General features: G+C 39.7%; 1 protein-coding gene across 2 annotated transcripts in view; it reads right to left on the bottom strand.

Moving 5' to 3' along the window:
* GRHL2 (grainyhead like transcription factor 2) overlaps positions 1–18,233 on the bottom strand; it is a 137,471-nt gene that overhangs the window by 21,180 nt on the left and 98,058 nt on the right. For both annotated transcript variants that reach the window (XM_054590326.1, XM_054590327.1), the window contains exons 9-11: positions 9,737–9,895; positions 3,958–4,045; positions 3,037–3,176 (exon numbers count right to left, since the gene is read on the bottom strand). In XM_054590326.1, coding sequence (XP_054446301.1) covers positions 3,037–3,176; positions 3,958–4,045; positions 9,737–9,895 — 387 coding nt within the window. The remainder of the gene's footprint in view (positions 1–3,036; positions 3,177–3,957; positions 4,046–9,736; positions 9,896–18,233) is intronic.

Genomic DNA, 18,233 nt, shown 5'->3' with positions numbered 1-18,233 from the left:
CAGCAGCCTTCTCTTACGTGTTTTCTGGCCCTACTGAATGGCCTCTACTACACAGTCCCTATCATCGTCCTGGCATGGTCATTTCTCCTTCTGTCACATAAGGACCCACTGCTGCTTTTTTGCCGGTTGTAGGACTTATTGCACTAAGTTAATTCTTAGAGTGTTTCTCAAACTTTACAGTGCATGAAAAATATCTGCAGACCTTGTCATAAATGCGAATTTCTGGAACCCCCTTCAGAGTTTAATTCAAAAGACCAGGAATGGAACTTTGGAGCCTGATTTTTACCAAGAACTCCTGTGATTTGGGGGAAGATGGCTCACTAGCCACAGTCAGGGAGACGGCTCCTGAGGGCACGAGGGAGGAGCAGCGCCCCCGTGGGGTCTAGTGCTGTAAGGACGGCTGATACCGGCAGAGCGTGCAGTATCCGGGAAGATGATGCCTCTGCATCCCAGTTTCTCCCAAGCTCCTTATCACTTATTTTCAGAGGAATTCTGTACAAAAGCTGCAGTGAATATCAGCTGTCATGCAAAGAGAGGGAGCCTGAAGATCTCCATGGTGCTTGCACTGTGGGTTCGTTCCCTCATACTAGTTTTTGACAATCATCTGGTAAATATTCCAATCCACATGCAAATCAGTGAGATCACAGGGGAGGAGGGTACCTGGGGGACTGAGAGGGAAATTCCCCAGTCTCCAGTCCACGTCCTTGGGTGGCTAGGAATCGCTGTACGATGGTTGAGGTGCCTGTAAGTGTCACTCAAGAGTGACTCACGGAGTGAAGTAGAGGGCTACTTGCGCTGCATTTGGGCAGAGCTGCAATGTGGCTGGTTCTAACAAGGCTCATGCCTGCAGTGGTTACCGAGCTGCACACTATCCTCGCCTCTTTCCCCCGCCCCCACCGTGGTAACACTGGCCCATCAGTTGCCCTGCCACTGCGGGCTCTTGTTTAGCAGGCCAAACTCTGCCATCTCCCGCCCCATGTCTCTTTCTCACCCTCTGGCACTGCCGCCTTCCCTCCTGTTTCTGGGGACCTATCTCCCAGGCTTCCAGTTCTTCTAAGAAAGGGCAGCCTTTAAAGCCTCAACCAGCCACAGTAGGCGTCTCTTTCCTTGGTCAAGCAAGTGGCCCAACCATGGAAGAGTCACATGTGGTGCCAGGGAACAGCTGAGGTGCTCCTCTGTTGCCCAGAGCTCAGGCAGACCCCCTCACGGACCCCCAACTCTGATTCCAAGGGCACTGGGACAGCCTGTGGGCTCTGCAAGGGTGAACCTCCGATGGTGGGACCTAACGTCACCTATGGCACGGGGACAATGTTTGCTGTTGCTGAAACCAACCAGCTATAAAGTAAAGAGCTACACTTTCCTTCAGATTCAGCCACAGGCCAGGGGCCCAGCTCAGGACACGGAGGTGGCAAGTGAGGGCAGAAGGCTGGCCCTCATGGGAAGCCGACTTGGGTCACTTTTTCTGTTAAGAATTATTTATCGCTTGCTATATTTCAGATGAATGTTGCCAAGAGGATAGGTCAGGCTGTCAGGTTTGACATGGAGTCGAAGCCAGAATCATGACAGTAAATGATAAAAACAATGTAACCCAATTATCCCCTGTCCTACGAGGTGTGGGAATCTAACTCCATAAAATCCCACTCAGCAAAGACTGTACATACACAAGTCACCACCATGTTCTTGAGAATTAAAAAATAAAATAAAATTTAGTGCTGGCCCTCATATCATGAAAAATCATAACATTCTTCCTTTCCCTTTTGTGTCCTTGTTCCTATCAAACAAATGAGACAAGATGGGAATGTCAAATTAGTTTTTAGTGGAATGTGCTCTAAAAAAAAGCCATGGGTATTTTGTTACCATGCTGTGTGTAGCTGCTTTGTCTCATACATATCAAAAACAACACTAAGGGACAAAATATTTTCAAAAAGTGAAAGTGACACCAATAATGACTTCTCCCAGACTAAGGTCAGTTCCAGGGAGTGTCTAAACACTTGGAATGGAGGAAACACTTGGAATGGAGGAAACACTTGAGTGAGTCAGTATGTCCCTATTTCTCAAAACAGAGCTTTTCTCAAAGGACTTTGGATTTAAAGAAGACTAACCAATGCAAGTTTCACTAAAACTCCATTGATTTAGTGACACAATGCTGGCAAATACTAGGGAAGTAATTACTATCTTCTTTTTTTCACACATCTTTAATTTATCACATAAAATAAATAATACTAAAGATGCTACAGAAAGAAAAAACTTATCCATATATCATAACCCTATCATCAAGTGTTATAATTGTCCTCGTTCCCTTTAAGTTCACCTCTATATTTGGAATCATTGTATAGAACAAATAGGTATGCTACTTTTTTTCACTAAACATTATCATAACTAGTTCCCATTTTGCTACATAGTTTCCATCATTATAACTTTAGTGACCACATAATATTCTATCAACTTGAGCTACCATAATGAGTTAATTATTCGACATTTGTTATGTTAATATTAGCTGTTTCAGGTCACTTGCAGATATATCTAGAAGACAAATTATTTTTTTAAAGGGCTTGCCTACAGTATCACTTTTGGCATAAAATGATTTAGCTATTTAATGGGATCTGTTAATTTACTAAAGGGAAAATTTACTAAAGGGATATTTAATCACGGAATTTTTCTTGTGAAACTTTATAAAATTACAGGCACAGTTCAATTTCCCACCGTTAGGTGGAGCTCTATTGCATTAGGCTAATTCCACAGGAAAACTAACAAAACTCCTTACAGGTGATCAGCCTTCTAACTTTTCTTCCTCTTTCGTAGCTTTGTCAACACTTCACTAATATCGGCTCCTTCTCTTCTTCCCCTCAGTAAGCTGGTTTCCTCTCCTGAGACATTCCTTTGTATAAAGATCCATTTTCAGTAGGGAATGACTCTGTCGAGTGCACAGAACGTTGGTTTTATTTTTAAGGTCAACACTGTCTGAAGTGATTCTCTCTTAAGTCTCTACCAGCCCCATGAATGGAGGGCAGGAAGATGTCAGCAGGTAGCTCATACCTGTCCTGTCCTCTGCAGGTTTGCAAAGTGCACATCGGGTATGAAGAGGACCGGCTGCGAGTGCAGATCAGGCATTGTTTTGAAGTAGGTGATGTCACTCTTCTTTTGTAAAGGTATCGCTGCCAGCTTCCCCTCAGAGGCTGGACGTGATCAAAAATCCAAAAAATGAGAGGGTTATACACGACTAAGAACTCTCACATGCAAGCTCTAGTCTTATCTAACCTTCATGACTGTCTCCTGTGAAGCTTTCCGATTGCCATACTGCGAACATACTTGAAAGACCCCCATTTCCCACTACCAAACCGACAGAAAGAACTTGGACGTCCAGTGAGCACTCATGAGGCAGAGCGCTGGTCCCCTCACACCCTCCTGTCCTTCTCTGTGTCCTAGATTTTTATTTTTTAATTTTTATTGAACTGACTGGGGTGACATTGGTTAATAAAAGTATATGGATTTCAGGTGTATAATTCCATAATCCATCATCTGTATATTGTATTGTGTGTTCGCCACCCCAAGTCAAGTGGTGTTCTATCACCATTTATTGCCCCTTTACCTTCTACCTCCCCCACGCCCCTTCCCTCTAATAATCACCATATTGCTGTCTATGTCTATGAATCTTTCGTTTGTTTGTTTAATCCCTTCACCTTTTCCACCCAGGCCCCTGACCCTTCTCTGTGCCCTAGATTTCTTGTCTGTAGAAGCAAAAAAGTTTTGGTCTCTATGCTATTGCAAAGTCCTTCCTAGCGCAAACACTCTGATCATTGACTCTATTTGCTTTTCACTGGGACAATTTACTCTATCTCTACTGTTAGGGAAAAGCAAGCAATCCCTTGAAAGTCTGTAGTTTTACCTGCCACCCACTTCTTTCCGCCTGTCCCCTAGGGGACCCAGTAGAGCCTACCCCTTCTCGGCGACACTCACAGTTGTTGCACTGGGTTTGGGAGGCCTGGCCTTTCCCCTTCTTCCTGTTCTGCTTCCTCTCTTCATCTCGGATCTTTCTTTCTGCTCCCTGACAGGGAAAAACAAATACAGACAATGCCAGGTATGTTATCTGAGCACAGAGAAATACTGCTGCACACAAATCACAGAGACAGGAGTTAAAACAAGGAGAGGAGGCGGGGGGCAGTCCCATCTCTGTCACTCCAGTGAGGTTGGGCTCGGTTCCGAAGGCCGAGCGTGATCCTGCTTCTCCCAGATCTCTCCCTTTTTAGGTATCTTGACTGTTTATGCCAACTTCGATTTCGGAACCATACAGAAAGACCAGACCCAGCTTCCTATCCCAGTGAAGCCAATTAAGTAACATTAGTGATTATAATAAATGTCCTAAGATGAAGGCTTGGCCTATTACTGCCATTCTTTAGGCATGGAGAGGGCACTCAAGTCGAGTGTGAATCCCCTATAAAACTTTTCCTTTGCTCACTGTGATGGAACTTTTCATAATCATTACAGATATGGAACTGACGGAGGGCATAAGGAATCTAGACAGGACGTAAGATCTCTTTGTATATAGAGTATGATTTTGTGTTTGTTTTCATATGTTCATGTGATCTGGGAGACGGTGCTTATTCAGCCACGTAGAAAAAAGCTTGGTGCATTCACCTCCTTTTTTCTCCTTTGTTGCTTGTGACCTCATTTTTTCATTGGCTTCTCTTCCATATCCCCTCCTACTTAAGCAGCTCACCATCGCCTTCTATCGCTTTCCCCCTTGGCCTCTGATTCTCTGATACCCCTCCCCTCTCCTTGTCACTCTTCTGTGTCAGCTTTGCTACCTCAGTTTCTTCTCACCCCACAAATACAGATGTTCCGACACAATTTCCTTTTTCTTGCTCTCTCTCTGTTCAAATTGGTATGAGATACAAACAAAAGGCTCCTATAATTCATTTTCTGTTGTGCCCATATACGGCATTTTTCTATGTATTTGGAGCACTGCATGATTAATATAAATAGAAATCTGAAACTTTATCTACCTGTGAAAATTACAACTCACCCAAGACACATCCCAAGTTTTGTTAAGCAATTTTATTTCTAAATTCATGTTTTATTTTGTACGTTTCTAGGAGGAAAAGGTCTGGAATTAATCTGTTTCAAAATATCTTTATGATCGATGTATATTTTTAGGAAATAAAGTCGCCTACTAATTACTTTACAGACATTAACATGAAAGATTAACATAAAACATAGAACAGATCTCCATGGAGCCTCATCTTGGCACCTAGAGAACTTCCTGCCCAGAATGACCAGCTATGAGCATGGCAGAACAATTCTGACAGCGTCCAAACACTCGTAGGAGGGCCGCAGTTCTTGTTTCTAGTACGAAGCTTTGACTCCACAATGACTAAGGGGAGCTTTGATACATTCGGTTTAGATGGTGAAAGCTTCCCTGACCATGTCCTTCCAGGAATTCCTTTCGTTCCTCCCTTTGATTTGTTGTGACCTGAAACTTCCAGAAAATATTCTTTCCACTATTATTAAAATGGAAAAACAGCCTACTTCTTCCAGAAGAGCATAATTTTTATAATTAGGTACAAATACCAGAGTTATCATTTGAAAAAATTTCCTCCACCTAAATGTTGATTACTGAGTATTAAATTTAAAAAATATGCCTGAAGATTTCCTGATTATATTTTGGGATCACTTTTTCCACCTCTTGAGAGGCAATGGCAATCTTTGTTTTTTATTTGACACATATTGTTTCTCTTAAATTTATTTTTAAAATGTGCTTTATCCTATTTAAAGTTGGCCAAGGTACCAAGAAGTGGGTTTTAAGGAGTATATTTAGCTTTTCATAATCTTCAAAAGTCATTGCCTCCAAGATTAGGCCAAACAAAAATTAAAAATGAGAAGAAAAAAATAAACCCATTCCAAACAAGAATTAATAAAGAGAAAAAAAATCTATTTAAAAAAAAAAGAAAGTGGCTTTTTTCCTCAAGTTTTGCAAAATACATAGTTACTGTTTGAATTGATACAACTCTTGTGTGTGTGTTTTTAAAAAAATTCCCATTCTCCCGCCTTCTCCCTCTTTGCAGAACCATCAGCTTATTCTCTGTGGGTTTGTTTCTTTTTTGTTTTGTTTATTCATTTGTTTTTTTAGATTGCACATATAAGGAAGATCACACATATTAATCTTTCTTTGTCTGACTTATTGCACTTAGCATAATATTCTCTAGGTCCATCCATGTGTTGTGAATGGTTAAGATTTTATTCTTTTTTATAGCCGAGTAGTATTCCATTATGTGCAAGGTGGAGCAAAAGTAGGTTTACAGTGTGAGTATGCCAAACAGTTTATTCTTATATATTTATTTATTAATTATTGTATTAGTTTTCATACAAACTACTGTAAACCTACTTTTGCCCCACCCTATGTATGTACCATACCTTCTTATCAATTCATCTATGGATAGACATCTACGTTGCTTCCATATTTGGCTATTGCTAGTAATATTGCAATGAATATAGGAGTGCACATATCTTTTCATACTAGTGTTTTCTGTTGTCTGTGGATAAATACACAGAAGTGGATCATATGGCATCTCTATATTTAATTTTTTGTGGAACCTCCATACTGTTTTCCATAGTGGCTGCACCAATTTACAATTCCACCAACAGTACGCAAGGGTTCCCTTTTCTTCACTCCCTTGCCAGCACTTATTTGTTGATTTGTTGATGACAGCATTCTCACAGCCTATTTTAAGCTGAAGGGCATTTAAGTGTGAATATATTCTATAAGGACTTCATTCTTACTCCTTCCTCCATTCTTTAGGTCACTGATATCATATTTTATTTTATGTTTTAAAAAGTGATTTTATTTATTTATTTTTAGAGCAAAGGGAAGCAGCAGGGGCGGGGGAGAGAAAGAGAGGGAGAGAAACACTGATGCCTCTTGCTCAGGCCCCAACCAGGGACTGAATCTGCAACCCAGGCATGTGCCATGACTGGGAATCAAACCTACAACCTTCCACTCTTTGGGGCGATGCCCAAACAACTGAGCCACAGCAGTCAGGGCGACACTATATTTTAGATCTTTGTGTAGTGGATCTTCTAACTACTTACTGGTTTGAGCTGAATTTGATACTTTTCTCTTTTAAACTTTGTAGTAGATTTTTAATTGTCTAATTGGCTATATTTATTCAACTCTTGTTTTTCATGAAAGATAATGGAAGTAATTAAATATAGATATAAAGATTTAGACATAGGTATTAATTATAGGTACACACACACACACACAGAGATCCTGAATTTTTAATTCATGAATAGATATATTTCAATAGAAGGATCATACCAAAAAAAAAAAAAAAAAAAAAAGAGAGAGATGGCTTTCTTGTCATATGCAATATCACAGGTGTATTAATTAGAAATCAAAGTGGAGAACTACAAATAATAAAGAATTCCATCCAACACTGTAGACTGTGATCGGGAAACTTACAGTTTTAAAATGAAATAGCTCTTAATTCTTTTGCTTTAGAGAATAATTAATCACTTACATTTACACAACCATTTATAAAGAATAAAAATTAAACTTTCTCTTTAATCTTCCAGGAGTAAGTTATGCCTAGTTTTTAAAATCAGAGCTGCAAATATGACAACAAATTACAGCAAAAGATTTTGTATCCAGCATATTGGAAAAATTAGCAGTGGTGAAAGATAACACACCCTGCTTGCCCCGTGAGGTTCCTTCCTTTCTTCCTAAAGTTCTTGACCCTCAGTACCAGGATATGTAAACTAAAAACTACCCACTAGAAACTCTACATCACTAGTAACTTGCAACAAATGCCAGCATTTTCCAACATCCTCTAATCATTTTCTTCTAGTTAGCATGGATATATATTATACTTATATTTAAAACAGGAGCTATAAAACACACCATCTATTTTCTGCAGCAAAATGTTTGTTAATATGATTCTTTCCACTTTTTATACACATGTATAAACACACACCCATAAATAAGTTGGTTTTTTTTGCCAGTTCTTCTTTCCTTGTTGTGGATTAACCTTTTTTGACTTTTGGAAACAAATGTTTTGAATAAGCCCACACAATCCTTTTTTCCACACTCTCCCTTTCACCTGATATGTTTTTTAAAATATTTTCAAAGAAAAAGTATAATTGACCATTTTATTTACTCTCTTAGTTTCTTAAGTCCTTATTCCAGGGCATACATAAGCAATAATACAACACTCCCTACTCATTCTGCATTTCTACTTTGATTTTTAGTGTTATTACAACAACACTGCAGAAAAAAATAATTATAAAAGTATCCTTTAAGCACTAACTGTGGAAACAAAGGTACATGGATTGCACAGGGCTTTTGGCCCATCCTTCCCCCCTTCTCCTTGCCTCTAATTTTACTCCTCACTTGCAAAAGGGAGATTCAGGGAGGGGGACTCCACAATCAAGGAAGGGAATTCAAATTGTTTAACTACTCTCCCAGGAGTACTTTTAAAATTCCATGTTGTACATCAATTTAAGACATTCTCTTTATGTTTAATATATTGAAATAAAGATATATCTGGATCCTTTTGTTTTGTGTCGAAAGTCTATCTTGGCTCTTTGTGGAGGTTTTGAATCATTAGTTGTCATTTTGGTATTTTATGCATAAAGTTGTTTATTAATTCACAGGAGTTATTTGCATGCAGCTCCTCTAATTTTTCACCGGGTGACTCTGGGCTAGCTGCCTCTGCTTGCTGACCCACTGTTTTCTCATCTCCACAACTGTCTATTGACTGAACGACCCTCTGTCTCATGGAGGCTATGTCCCTGAGGGTGTTCTACTGCTCTGATGGCTGGGTGATTGGCACTAACTGAAACTGTCATGACTGGAAAGCCTATTCAATATTTTAGAAATATTTACCACTAAGCTGCATGTCCCTATTTGCCAGTATGCTGCATGCCCATAAAGCCAGTGCACTTCTAGTTCATGTATTCTCTCCTCGTGACCATCTCTCCTCTCTGTTAACAGAACCCACTTTTCCCTGCATTCTATCACTGCTACACCATGTCTTTCAAACATTTTAATGGCACAGTAGACTTCATGTGGCCCTCTTCACTCTCCAGTGTGTACCTTGGGTCAATTTTGTAGGTGCCCTGTTCTTTGACAATCAAGTGGCCCCTTTGCCTTCTCTAACGATGCTGATAATACAAAGTCTTAAACTGGTTGATGCCTAGTCCCACCCCTATTTGGGATGCGGATCTTGTGTCACATAGTCATGGGATTTTAAGCTTAGCTATTCTAATTGCTTTGTCTCTTATAGTGGGATCCAGTAAGATTCAAAAACTGTTATTTCCTACTGAGTGCATGTTTACTAATGCACTCTTTTTATAGTTTCCATTTCCATTCCAACATCCTCTAAATGAGACCCCATGTAACCCATAGGATAACAAAGGTTACATTGATATGTTCTGAGACATACTATTAATATGTTATTTGAGTTATCTAAGTGAAACAGACGCAGCACAATACAATGTCAATTAGTCATTAAATTAGCGGTGAAAAATGATTGATAAAACAAAAAACAAAAAACAGTTGACTGATGACTCCCTAGATATCTAATAGGAATTGAGAATGAAAGATTACCATTCTCACGGTGATTGATAAGGTGATTATTTTGACACCACAAGACAAGAGAAGGTGACAAGGGGGAAAGTTCATTAAAAGTAATATCTAATAACAAAGATACCTTTATGACAAACTGTCATCTTTACTCACTTTGTCGCAGAAGACCTTGATCTGGCAATAAGCTCTATGAATGGGTTTATTACTACGATTATTATAACTGTATGTATCAATCTGAATCATCAAAGGAAGTCCTTTCACCCCCTTTTGGGAAGAGAAATCTGTACTCAGGCAGTTCACAGTGATGAAAATCTAAGGGAAGAGAAAGAAAAAAGAGTTTGTAAGTCATAAAAAGGATCAATTAAAAAATGCATAAGCCTTAGACTGGAAATCAAAAAACTTAACTAATCTATAAGGATACCTGAAAAATATTTGGGTACTCTGACATAAGAACATGTTGAGCATATAAAACATAATAAATTATGTAATTTATAAATATATAAAATTTACTTTCATATTTAATCTAAAATAATTAAAATTACTTTCCTTATACTGACAAAATCTTACTTATTTTTCCAACATGCGTAAGTTAGCTGGGTAAAACACTATTTCCTTAACATGTTAAAGCTGTGGTTTCTAATAGTTAAATCAGTTTTTCTAATCTCTGACCTATGGGATAAAAAAACAAACAAACAAAAACCTTCAAAGACATTAATACCTTCCCTTGAGCATTATTATACTGAAACATAGTTATTTGTTTACACATCTGTCTTTCCTACTTGACTATTATGTGTAAGATTTTAGACCACTTCTTGTAATTTTTGTATGACTGATACCTAATGTAGCTCATGGCACAGAATAGGCAGTCAATAAACATTTGCTGAGTGAATCAATGAGTTTATCTGCAGAAAACCCACTAGACTGGGAGTCAAAGCATCAAGTTTTAGTCTCAGCTCTGATATTAACCAGCTAAGAGGCCGCAGCTAAGTCCCTTATTGTCCTCAGCTTTCAATTTTTCTTTTAAATCAGAATGTAAATTCTGTTATACAAGAAGTGAAAAAGTGAAAGAGGAGCTGGCGTAGGGAAGACAAGAAACAGAAGGAGAGAAATGGAGAAATGGAAGGCACCAGCATGCTCAGCTTACAGCACGGAGCCTCAAGAGACAACGCAAATTACATGACTCAACAAATAAAAAAAGGAAACAAGTACATTCTTAAACATTATGGCACCGACTTACAGAAAAACTAAAAATAATAATTTTATTATAAAATATTGAGAGGACCAAAGGAAGGAATATAAGTGACTAAATTTATCCTCATTTTATAAGTAGGTGGATACCAATATATGCCTATGCCATTTAAGTTTGGTTTATCATAAAATAGAGTACAGCACCTTCATTTAGATGTTAATTATATAAATATTAAGGGGTGTCCCTAGGAAAAAAACAGGTGTACTGTGTTATACTCCTGGTACTATTTTCATTTAATACCACATGTGTTATTTTTACTTCACATTAAACTTTAAATCACTCATTGTTTTAAAAATGTCTATTTATGCATTCTGGAAGCCATTACATCAATGTACTTTCTGACCCATGTTTTATTTGGTCCCCTCAAAATTTTCATTCACCTTCAAACCCTTGATGTAAACGAAGCCTTTCACATCCCAGCAACATCCCTAAGAAAGAGCCACTGCCATGAGCTGCATTTTCAAAGCCATTTGGATTTTTGATTTAACTACCAGCCCTGACCTAATTAATTTCAAGTTCAGTGCCTATAGGCTTTTGGTCATTTATATACCAGATCTCTAATTTTTAGTGCTATGTCTACATAATGACTATTTTTCATTTTATTTTTGAGCTCCTTACCTGGCAATAAGAAACACATTAGCAAGATACCATGCATCAATAGCAGGGAAGGCCAGGAGCCGGGTCAAAAAGTAAAAGATACTTCCCTAGGAACACTTGACTTCTTGCATTGTTATTAGCGACAACGGCATTATCTTGGCCAGAACTTGTAAACATAACTTTTTGTCAGCAAATCAAACGACCACTCTGGTGAGCAATGCAGTGGTTCATCGTTTTGGCCGCGTATTTCATACACCAATCTTCCAGCTGGCGCTGTAATCGACAGGGGTCTCAACCCACACGGGTTATTTTTCCATTCCCTCATAAAGCCAGCTTAGTACTGAGGATGCCAGAGGAGAGAAGTGTTCTGATAAATGTTTCCTAAGCTATTAGGACTCATAGTTGGCTCACGGAGTTATCCATACATCCCTCACAGCAGAGGCACACTCAATAGGCAGGAAACAGTATGAACTGTGGCCTTGTCAGCTCCAAGTCTCAACTAAGAGAGCTGGGCTGATGGAATGTGTACATTTACAAAAGCCAATTCAGTAGGACAGGCCCATTGAAATAACAGATGCTTACTAGCAATACATTACAATACATAGACTCACTCCTCCTTGGAGGAGCTTTAACAATTGGCTACCCAGCAGAGGTTTTTAAAGGTCATATGAGCTACAATACACTTGACTTTACCGGGGAAACACTTAGACTGGGTCCTCTTAATAGAGTGAGATTCTTAGTAGAAGGTCCGATGGGCTCTCTTTGATTCATGGCATCCTGAGTCTATAAAAAGTAAACAACACAGGAATTGGCCTTCTTTGCTACGTGGCACTGGCCTCCCAGAGTTATCCTTACATTCTGGGATATGTAGTAGGGTTGGCCTTGCTTTCCTCCTGCCTGGCTGCCTAACCCAATAGCAAAGCACAGTTTCAGATCCGATGGTATCAATCACAGTCTCGCTGTGGTGCACTCAGAACCCAAATGGTTGAACTTTAACTGCAGTTGGGGAAGTGGGTGGGAGTGGGAAGGCACAGAAGCACATTAACTAAAACCTTGGCTTGGGCACTGATAAGCATTAATTTGTTTCATCTTGCAAACCCAACCATGTCCCTGCTCCAGGCTCAGCAGATGAATGTGAGATCAAATTTCTTGGAAGTTTATCTACAAAGCTCTGTTTGTAAATGTGTATTACAGAAACTTGGGGAAAGATATGCTTTCCCCCACCAAATGTTCATCCAAATGTCAAGCACAGAAAGTTCTTTTAAACTTCAGTAACAGCTCTGATTATGTAAAGAGCATGTAAATGCCATGAACAATTGGTCTGTCACCCAAAAGTTATGAATGTTATATATGTTGCTAGAATTATTTTCAAAATCTGTTATTTGTTTTCCTATAATTCTGACAGTACATAATTTAAAAAATTAATTAAGCAGGTGTATACAGGTAGACAGTAGAAATGATTTTAATTTTGTCATTTGTTTAAAGATTGACAGATAGAAAGATTGTTTCAAAATGTACCAAGACCTTTCCAGAGGCAGTTTCATGACAATTGACATTTTAAATAAAATAGTTTTTACATATGAATTACAATTGCCATTTTGTAGTTCCTACACAAGACAGGTGACTTTGCCCAGGTTATAATACCTCTTGGTTGCACAGTATGGATAGTAAGATTTATTAAAATAAACACAAATCAACAATGGGCTTTAGAATCACTACACTAATTTGATTATTAACTCCCAAGATTTTTCTGAGAGTTTTCCACTAAAATAAATGGACTGACTTTTTATTTAAAAAACAATTTGAAATTTAAAAAATCATAATGTCCATGATTTGGTGGTAAGTATTTATTTTTCTCTTTAAACAATCATGTTTTGCATTTTCAAGGAGATCCTTCTGATTAAAGACTATAAAAGCTATTTATTTTCTTAGGTTGAGGCTCTTTTCTAAGAAATGGCACATGCACTAGCCTCTATATTATAGGGTCATAAAATCAGCACTTTCACCCTAAAGCACAAACAATATATAAATACATGAGAGTGCTCTTGCCAATTTCCCTACTCTGTTTTCTCCTTGGTTCTTAGAATCATCAAAGACCTTAAATTGGTTTTCTTACATTTCAGCATTTTTCTTTCATTTTATATGATTGTATTTGGGTGCAGATGCAATACCAAATAAGACAGAAAGATAGACAAAAAGCAGACAATATTAACATGTGAAATCTCAGTCTTGGGCATTATTCATTTCTTCATGCATTCATTCATCAGATATTTATCAAGGGTCTGACATTATGCTAGGAGGTGGTAAAAAAGAATGACAGGACAGATTAGATTCCTTGCCCTCAAAGAGCTTGCTCTTTTGTTGAGGAGCGAAGAAACTCTTAGATATCCTGACGCCTCTATTTATATAGCACTTTTAGGGAATGATTTAAAACATGACAGTGTATTTCTTTATTTTTTCCTACAGACTCTATGGGTACATCTGTATACACAAACATATACATTTGGTTCACCATATACTCTACCATAGTTTTCTATATTCTTTTTTTTAAAAGATTTTATTTATTTATATTTAGAGAGAGGGGAAGGGAGGGAGAAAGAGAGGGAGAGAAACACCGATGTGTGAGATACATTGATTGGCTGCCTCTCGCATACCCCCAGCTGGGGACCTGGCTGGTAACCCAGGAATGTGCCCTGACTGGGAATTGAACCGGCAACATTCTGGTTCACAGGCCAGCACTCAGTCCACTGGGCCACACCAGCCAGGGCTCTATATTCTTTTAATACTCAACTTTTTCCATTTCCAGAACAGACAAAGTGGGTTCTCAGTTGACAGCCTTTGCTATTTCCTCAGCCCTCTACTTCCAGTGCTGTCCTCACAGATCATCACATCGCCAGCTCCTTCTTCTCATTCAGGTTGCAGTCCAGGTCAGCTCTTCCTTGACTGCCCCTTCTAGAGCTACCTTTTGCCTCCTCCTCCCACCTCTGCCCATGACCAGTAGCACACTCTGTCACACTGCTCTTTTCTAGTTTCTTCATAGTTTATCTCATTGTTTATCTCTTCAGTGCGTAATTATCTGTCCACTGTAAGCCCATAAGGAGAGGGCCCTTGTCTGCCCCAAGTTCACTCTCGTCCCAGTGCCAGGCCCATGGTAGATACTCAACAAATATTTGTCCAATGAGTTAAGATAAAATTACTTTTCTAAATACACATTACCCTCTTTATCTATGCTCTCACTTTCATAAGCAAAACCTCTTAAGAGCTGAGATTGCTTTGAGTAGCTGAACTTGTGAAGAAAATACAATGGGGTTAGCTGCTCTGGCCAGATTTATACTAAAAAAAAATGTTACTCATTTGCATATCAACAAATATTATTTGTCTACATATCAACAAATATAATTGAGCATCAAATAGATAGATAGAGATAGGGATAGAGATATACACACATGCACACGCTATGGAAGACACTATAGAGAGAGGTGCTATGGGAGATTCAGAAGTCTATGGTAGGGTCCTACCTGTAAAGAAAAGAGGGGCTAACAGTTTTCACTGTTGTATAATGCATATAATTTGATAATGAGTTGAATATCCCAGACCACATATGCTGTAAGAACATGATGAAAAGGAGAAAGCTCAACAAGTCAGCCAGGCAAGATTCCCTGTAACAGAGCTGAGCTGGAAGAAAGAGACAGCCCTTTGGGAGAGGATTTGCATTGGGAGGTTCAGAAAAAGCCTGAAAAAGGAGGTTGATGAGGGAGGAGGCCAACCAACATGCTTATATTACTGTTGTCAAATAATGGACACTTGGGGAGGTCAAGTGTGTATCATTGAGGCCAAGGGCAGATAGAACTATGGCCAGAGTATCTGACATCCAAGTTACGGGGGAGGACCAGGAGAGCGAGGGCTGAGAACAGGCTACCAAGTTCAGAAGTCAAAAGGGTGTATGTCCTTGTCTGTGCCCCTTCCCAAGGCCAAACTAATGGAAGGGAAGATGGGAAACTAGATTTTCTGGGGCATGTGAGACAGGACATGAAGATGGAGAGGAAGCCTCTCTGCTGGGCGGTCGGGCAGAGGAAGGAGGGATGGCCAGGGCACGGGCAGCGGGCAGCGGGGCCCAGCAGAAGAGTTCTTCCAGGACGGAAAAGGCGCTCACACAGTAAGAGAGACGGGTGTGAGAGGCTGCAAAAAGGAGTCGTGGAAGCTATGAGCCTCAGAGGCTGGGATTGCATGAGATCAACTCACAAGTGAAAGAGTTTCCTCTGAAGCTGGAGGGCAAAATGAGAAAGCAAGAAAAAAACACGTAAGAGGCTCAAAAAGGTCTGTACTTGGGACAAATACTAGCACTATGACCCTGGACTTGTTATTAACCTTTCTGGGCCTCATGTGCCTCATCTTTTAAGTAGATATAACAATCCTTACCATGCACTGTGACACTTTAAAAGAGAGCATGCTTTAAACCATAAAGTGCCATGAAAATCTACCATCCATCTCTGTCTTCTCAGATAGCTAGTTGTCCAGCTGGTCATATTTTTGGACTCCAAGCTCTTCCCCTGCCCCACGGCACAGTCATGCCTTTCACATCCATGGCTGCTCCTGCGAGGCTGGCATCCTTCGTGTCCCCTGGTCCCCTAGTTCAAGCCCTCCTTGCCATGTGACCACTGCAATAGCTTCCCATCTGGATTCTCTCCTGAGGAATTTTTTGATCTACTCCCAAAGGACTCAAAAGTAGGTTAATTACGATTCACATTAACTTGAGCAAGCAAATATTTAAGGTGAAAACACAAAATCTATCTCTGCTCAACACTTTTAAAAGGGGAGTCCAGGCTTTATGGAGGGAAGAGCAAGGGAGAGATGTCTCAGGCAGAACCTTTATTGCTCCTCAGACTCTGGGATTCTGTCATCTCCTCTATCACCTGAACAGATCTTGTGAAACAGGACCTCAGAAGGAAGAATTTGGACATTACGTAACAACAGGTCGGGCTGCTTCATAAATAATGAGCTCCCACAGAGGAAGAATTTAAGTCTAGAATGAAAGATTCACTCACTCAACTTTCTGATCATTTGTTATTTTAAACCTTTTCTGTTCATATTTAATACTTGAAACTTGAGTTTGTTAGACCTAAATGACAGAAAATTCAAAAGGCACAAAAGGGTAAACTGAAATCTCACCCTGCCCCACATTGTTCCCCAATCAACCTACAGTTTCTTGAGCATCCTTCAGTTTCTTCTGTATTCTTCTAGAAACAGGCTATGAAGTACATATCCTTTTGTCTTTTACATAAATGGTAGCATAATAAACATATAATTCTGTATCTCGCTTTGGCACATTTTGGAGACAGCTTTCTTTTTCTTTTTTCAAGAGCTGTGAAGCCCTGACCAGGTGGCTCAGTTGGTTGGAACATTGTCCCATACACCAAAAAGGTTGAGGGTTTGATTCCTGGTCAGAACATATACCTGGGCTGTGGGTTCGATCCCTAGTCAGGGAATGTATGAGAAGCAACTAATCAATGTCTCTCTCTCACATCAATGTGTGTGTGCGCGCGTGCGTGTGTGTGTGTGTGTGTGTGTGTCTCTCTCTCCCTTCCTCTCTCTATAAAATCAATTTTTAAAAAAATCCTCAGGTGAGGATTAAAAAAAAACATGAAATATGGAGTAACAATTTCTTTAATATAAGGTTTTTTCATATATATTATATATTTCAGATATTTCATCTTACAAACAATGATGCAATGCATGTCTTTCAGCATGGCTTCTGTACACATGCCACATATAAGTTACTGGCAGTGAACAGGCCATGTCACTGACAATTTTAATCTGACCTTTGTCTTTGTTACTCTAAAATTGTTTTCTTCAAGATCAGCCTTCTCAGTAGCATCTTTATAAGCAGGGTTTCTCAAACTTACTATACATCTATAGGGTCCTGTTAAAATGTGGATTACAGGACCCCACCTCCAGAGTTTCCAATTCAGTAGATGTAAGGTGGGCGGTCCACACCTTTGTGTTTCTAACAATTTCCATGTTGAGGCTGATGCTACACATGGAGGCCCAGGCTAGGAGGAGCCACTACCCACAGCACTGACCTCCTTGGCCAGTTCTTCCTCCTCCTCCTTTTCCTCTCCCCTGGCCTTCTTTTCTACTCTCTATTCTCTAGTCCCTCTTCCTCCACATTCCCAAAGTAGGGTGGGCCTAAAGTCCCACGCTTAACTCTCTTTTGCCACCCTCCAGTTTTCTCTGTGGCAATCTCATCCCTTGTCATGACTTCCATCAGTCCCTCTTTACAAACAGCTCTGCCTTCCCTGCTGCTCTCCACAGTCCCCTGGCTCTGATGCTCTGCCCTTTCTGAACCTCTGTGCACACATTTTTCCACCTGGCTTACTCCTCTTTCCAATGTCCGCATGTCTAAATTCCACCTGACCCTTGAGACACGCCCATATGCCACATCCTCTTTTGTCTTCCCTGATCCCACAGAAAGAGGACCTCTCTATATGATGAAATATTTAGAAGTGAAGTATGGATGTGTGTGTGTGTGTGTGTGTGTGTGTGTGTGTGTGTGTGAGTGTGTGTGTGAGTGGCGGGGGGAGAGAGGAGAAGGAGGATGAAGAGAAGGAGAAGAAGAAGAAGAAGAAACAAATCTGGCAAAATATTAGAGTCAATCTAAGTGAAGGATATGTGATTTTAATTGTATTAGTCTTTTTAAAAAGATTTTATTTATTTATTTAGAGACAGGGGAAGGGAGGGAGAAAGAGAGGGAGAGAAACATTGATGTGCAGAGAGAAACATCAATTGATTGCCTCTTGCATCCCC

The sequence above is a fragment of the Pteronotus mesoamericanus genome, unplaced genomic scaffold (assembly GCF_021234165.1).
Source record: "Pteronotus mesoamericanus isolate MK-2021 breed Mesoamerican mustached bat unplaced genomic scaffold, CSHL_Meso_final scaffold_174, whole genome shotgun sequence".
In the NCBI taxonomy this organism is placed as follows: Eukaryota; Metazoa; Chordata; class Mammalia; order Chiroptera; family Mormoopidae; genus Pteronotus; species Pteronotus mesoamericanus.
Note: the sequence above shows the minus strand (reverse complement) of the source record. Positions and strands in the feature narration are given on the sequence as shown.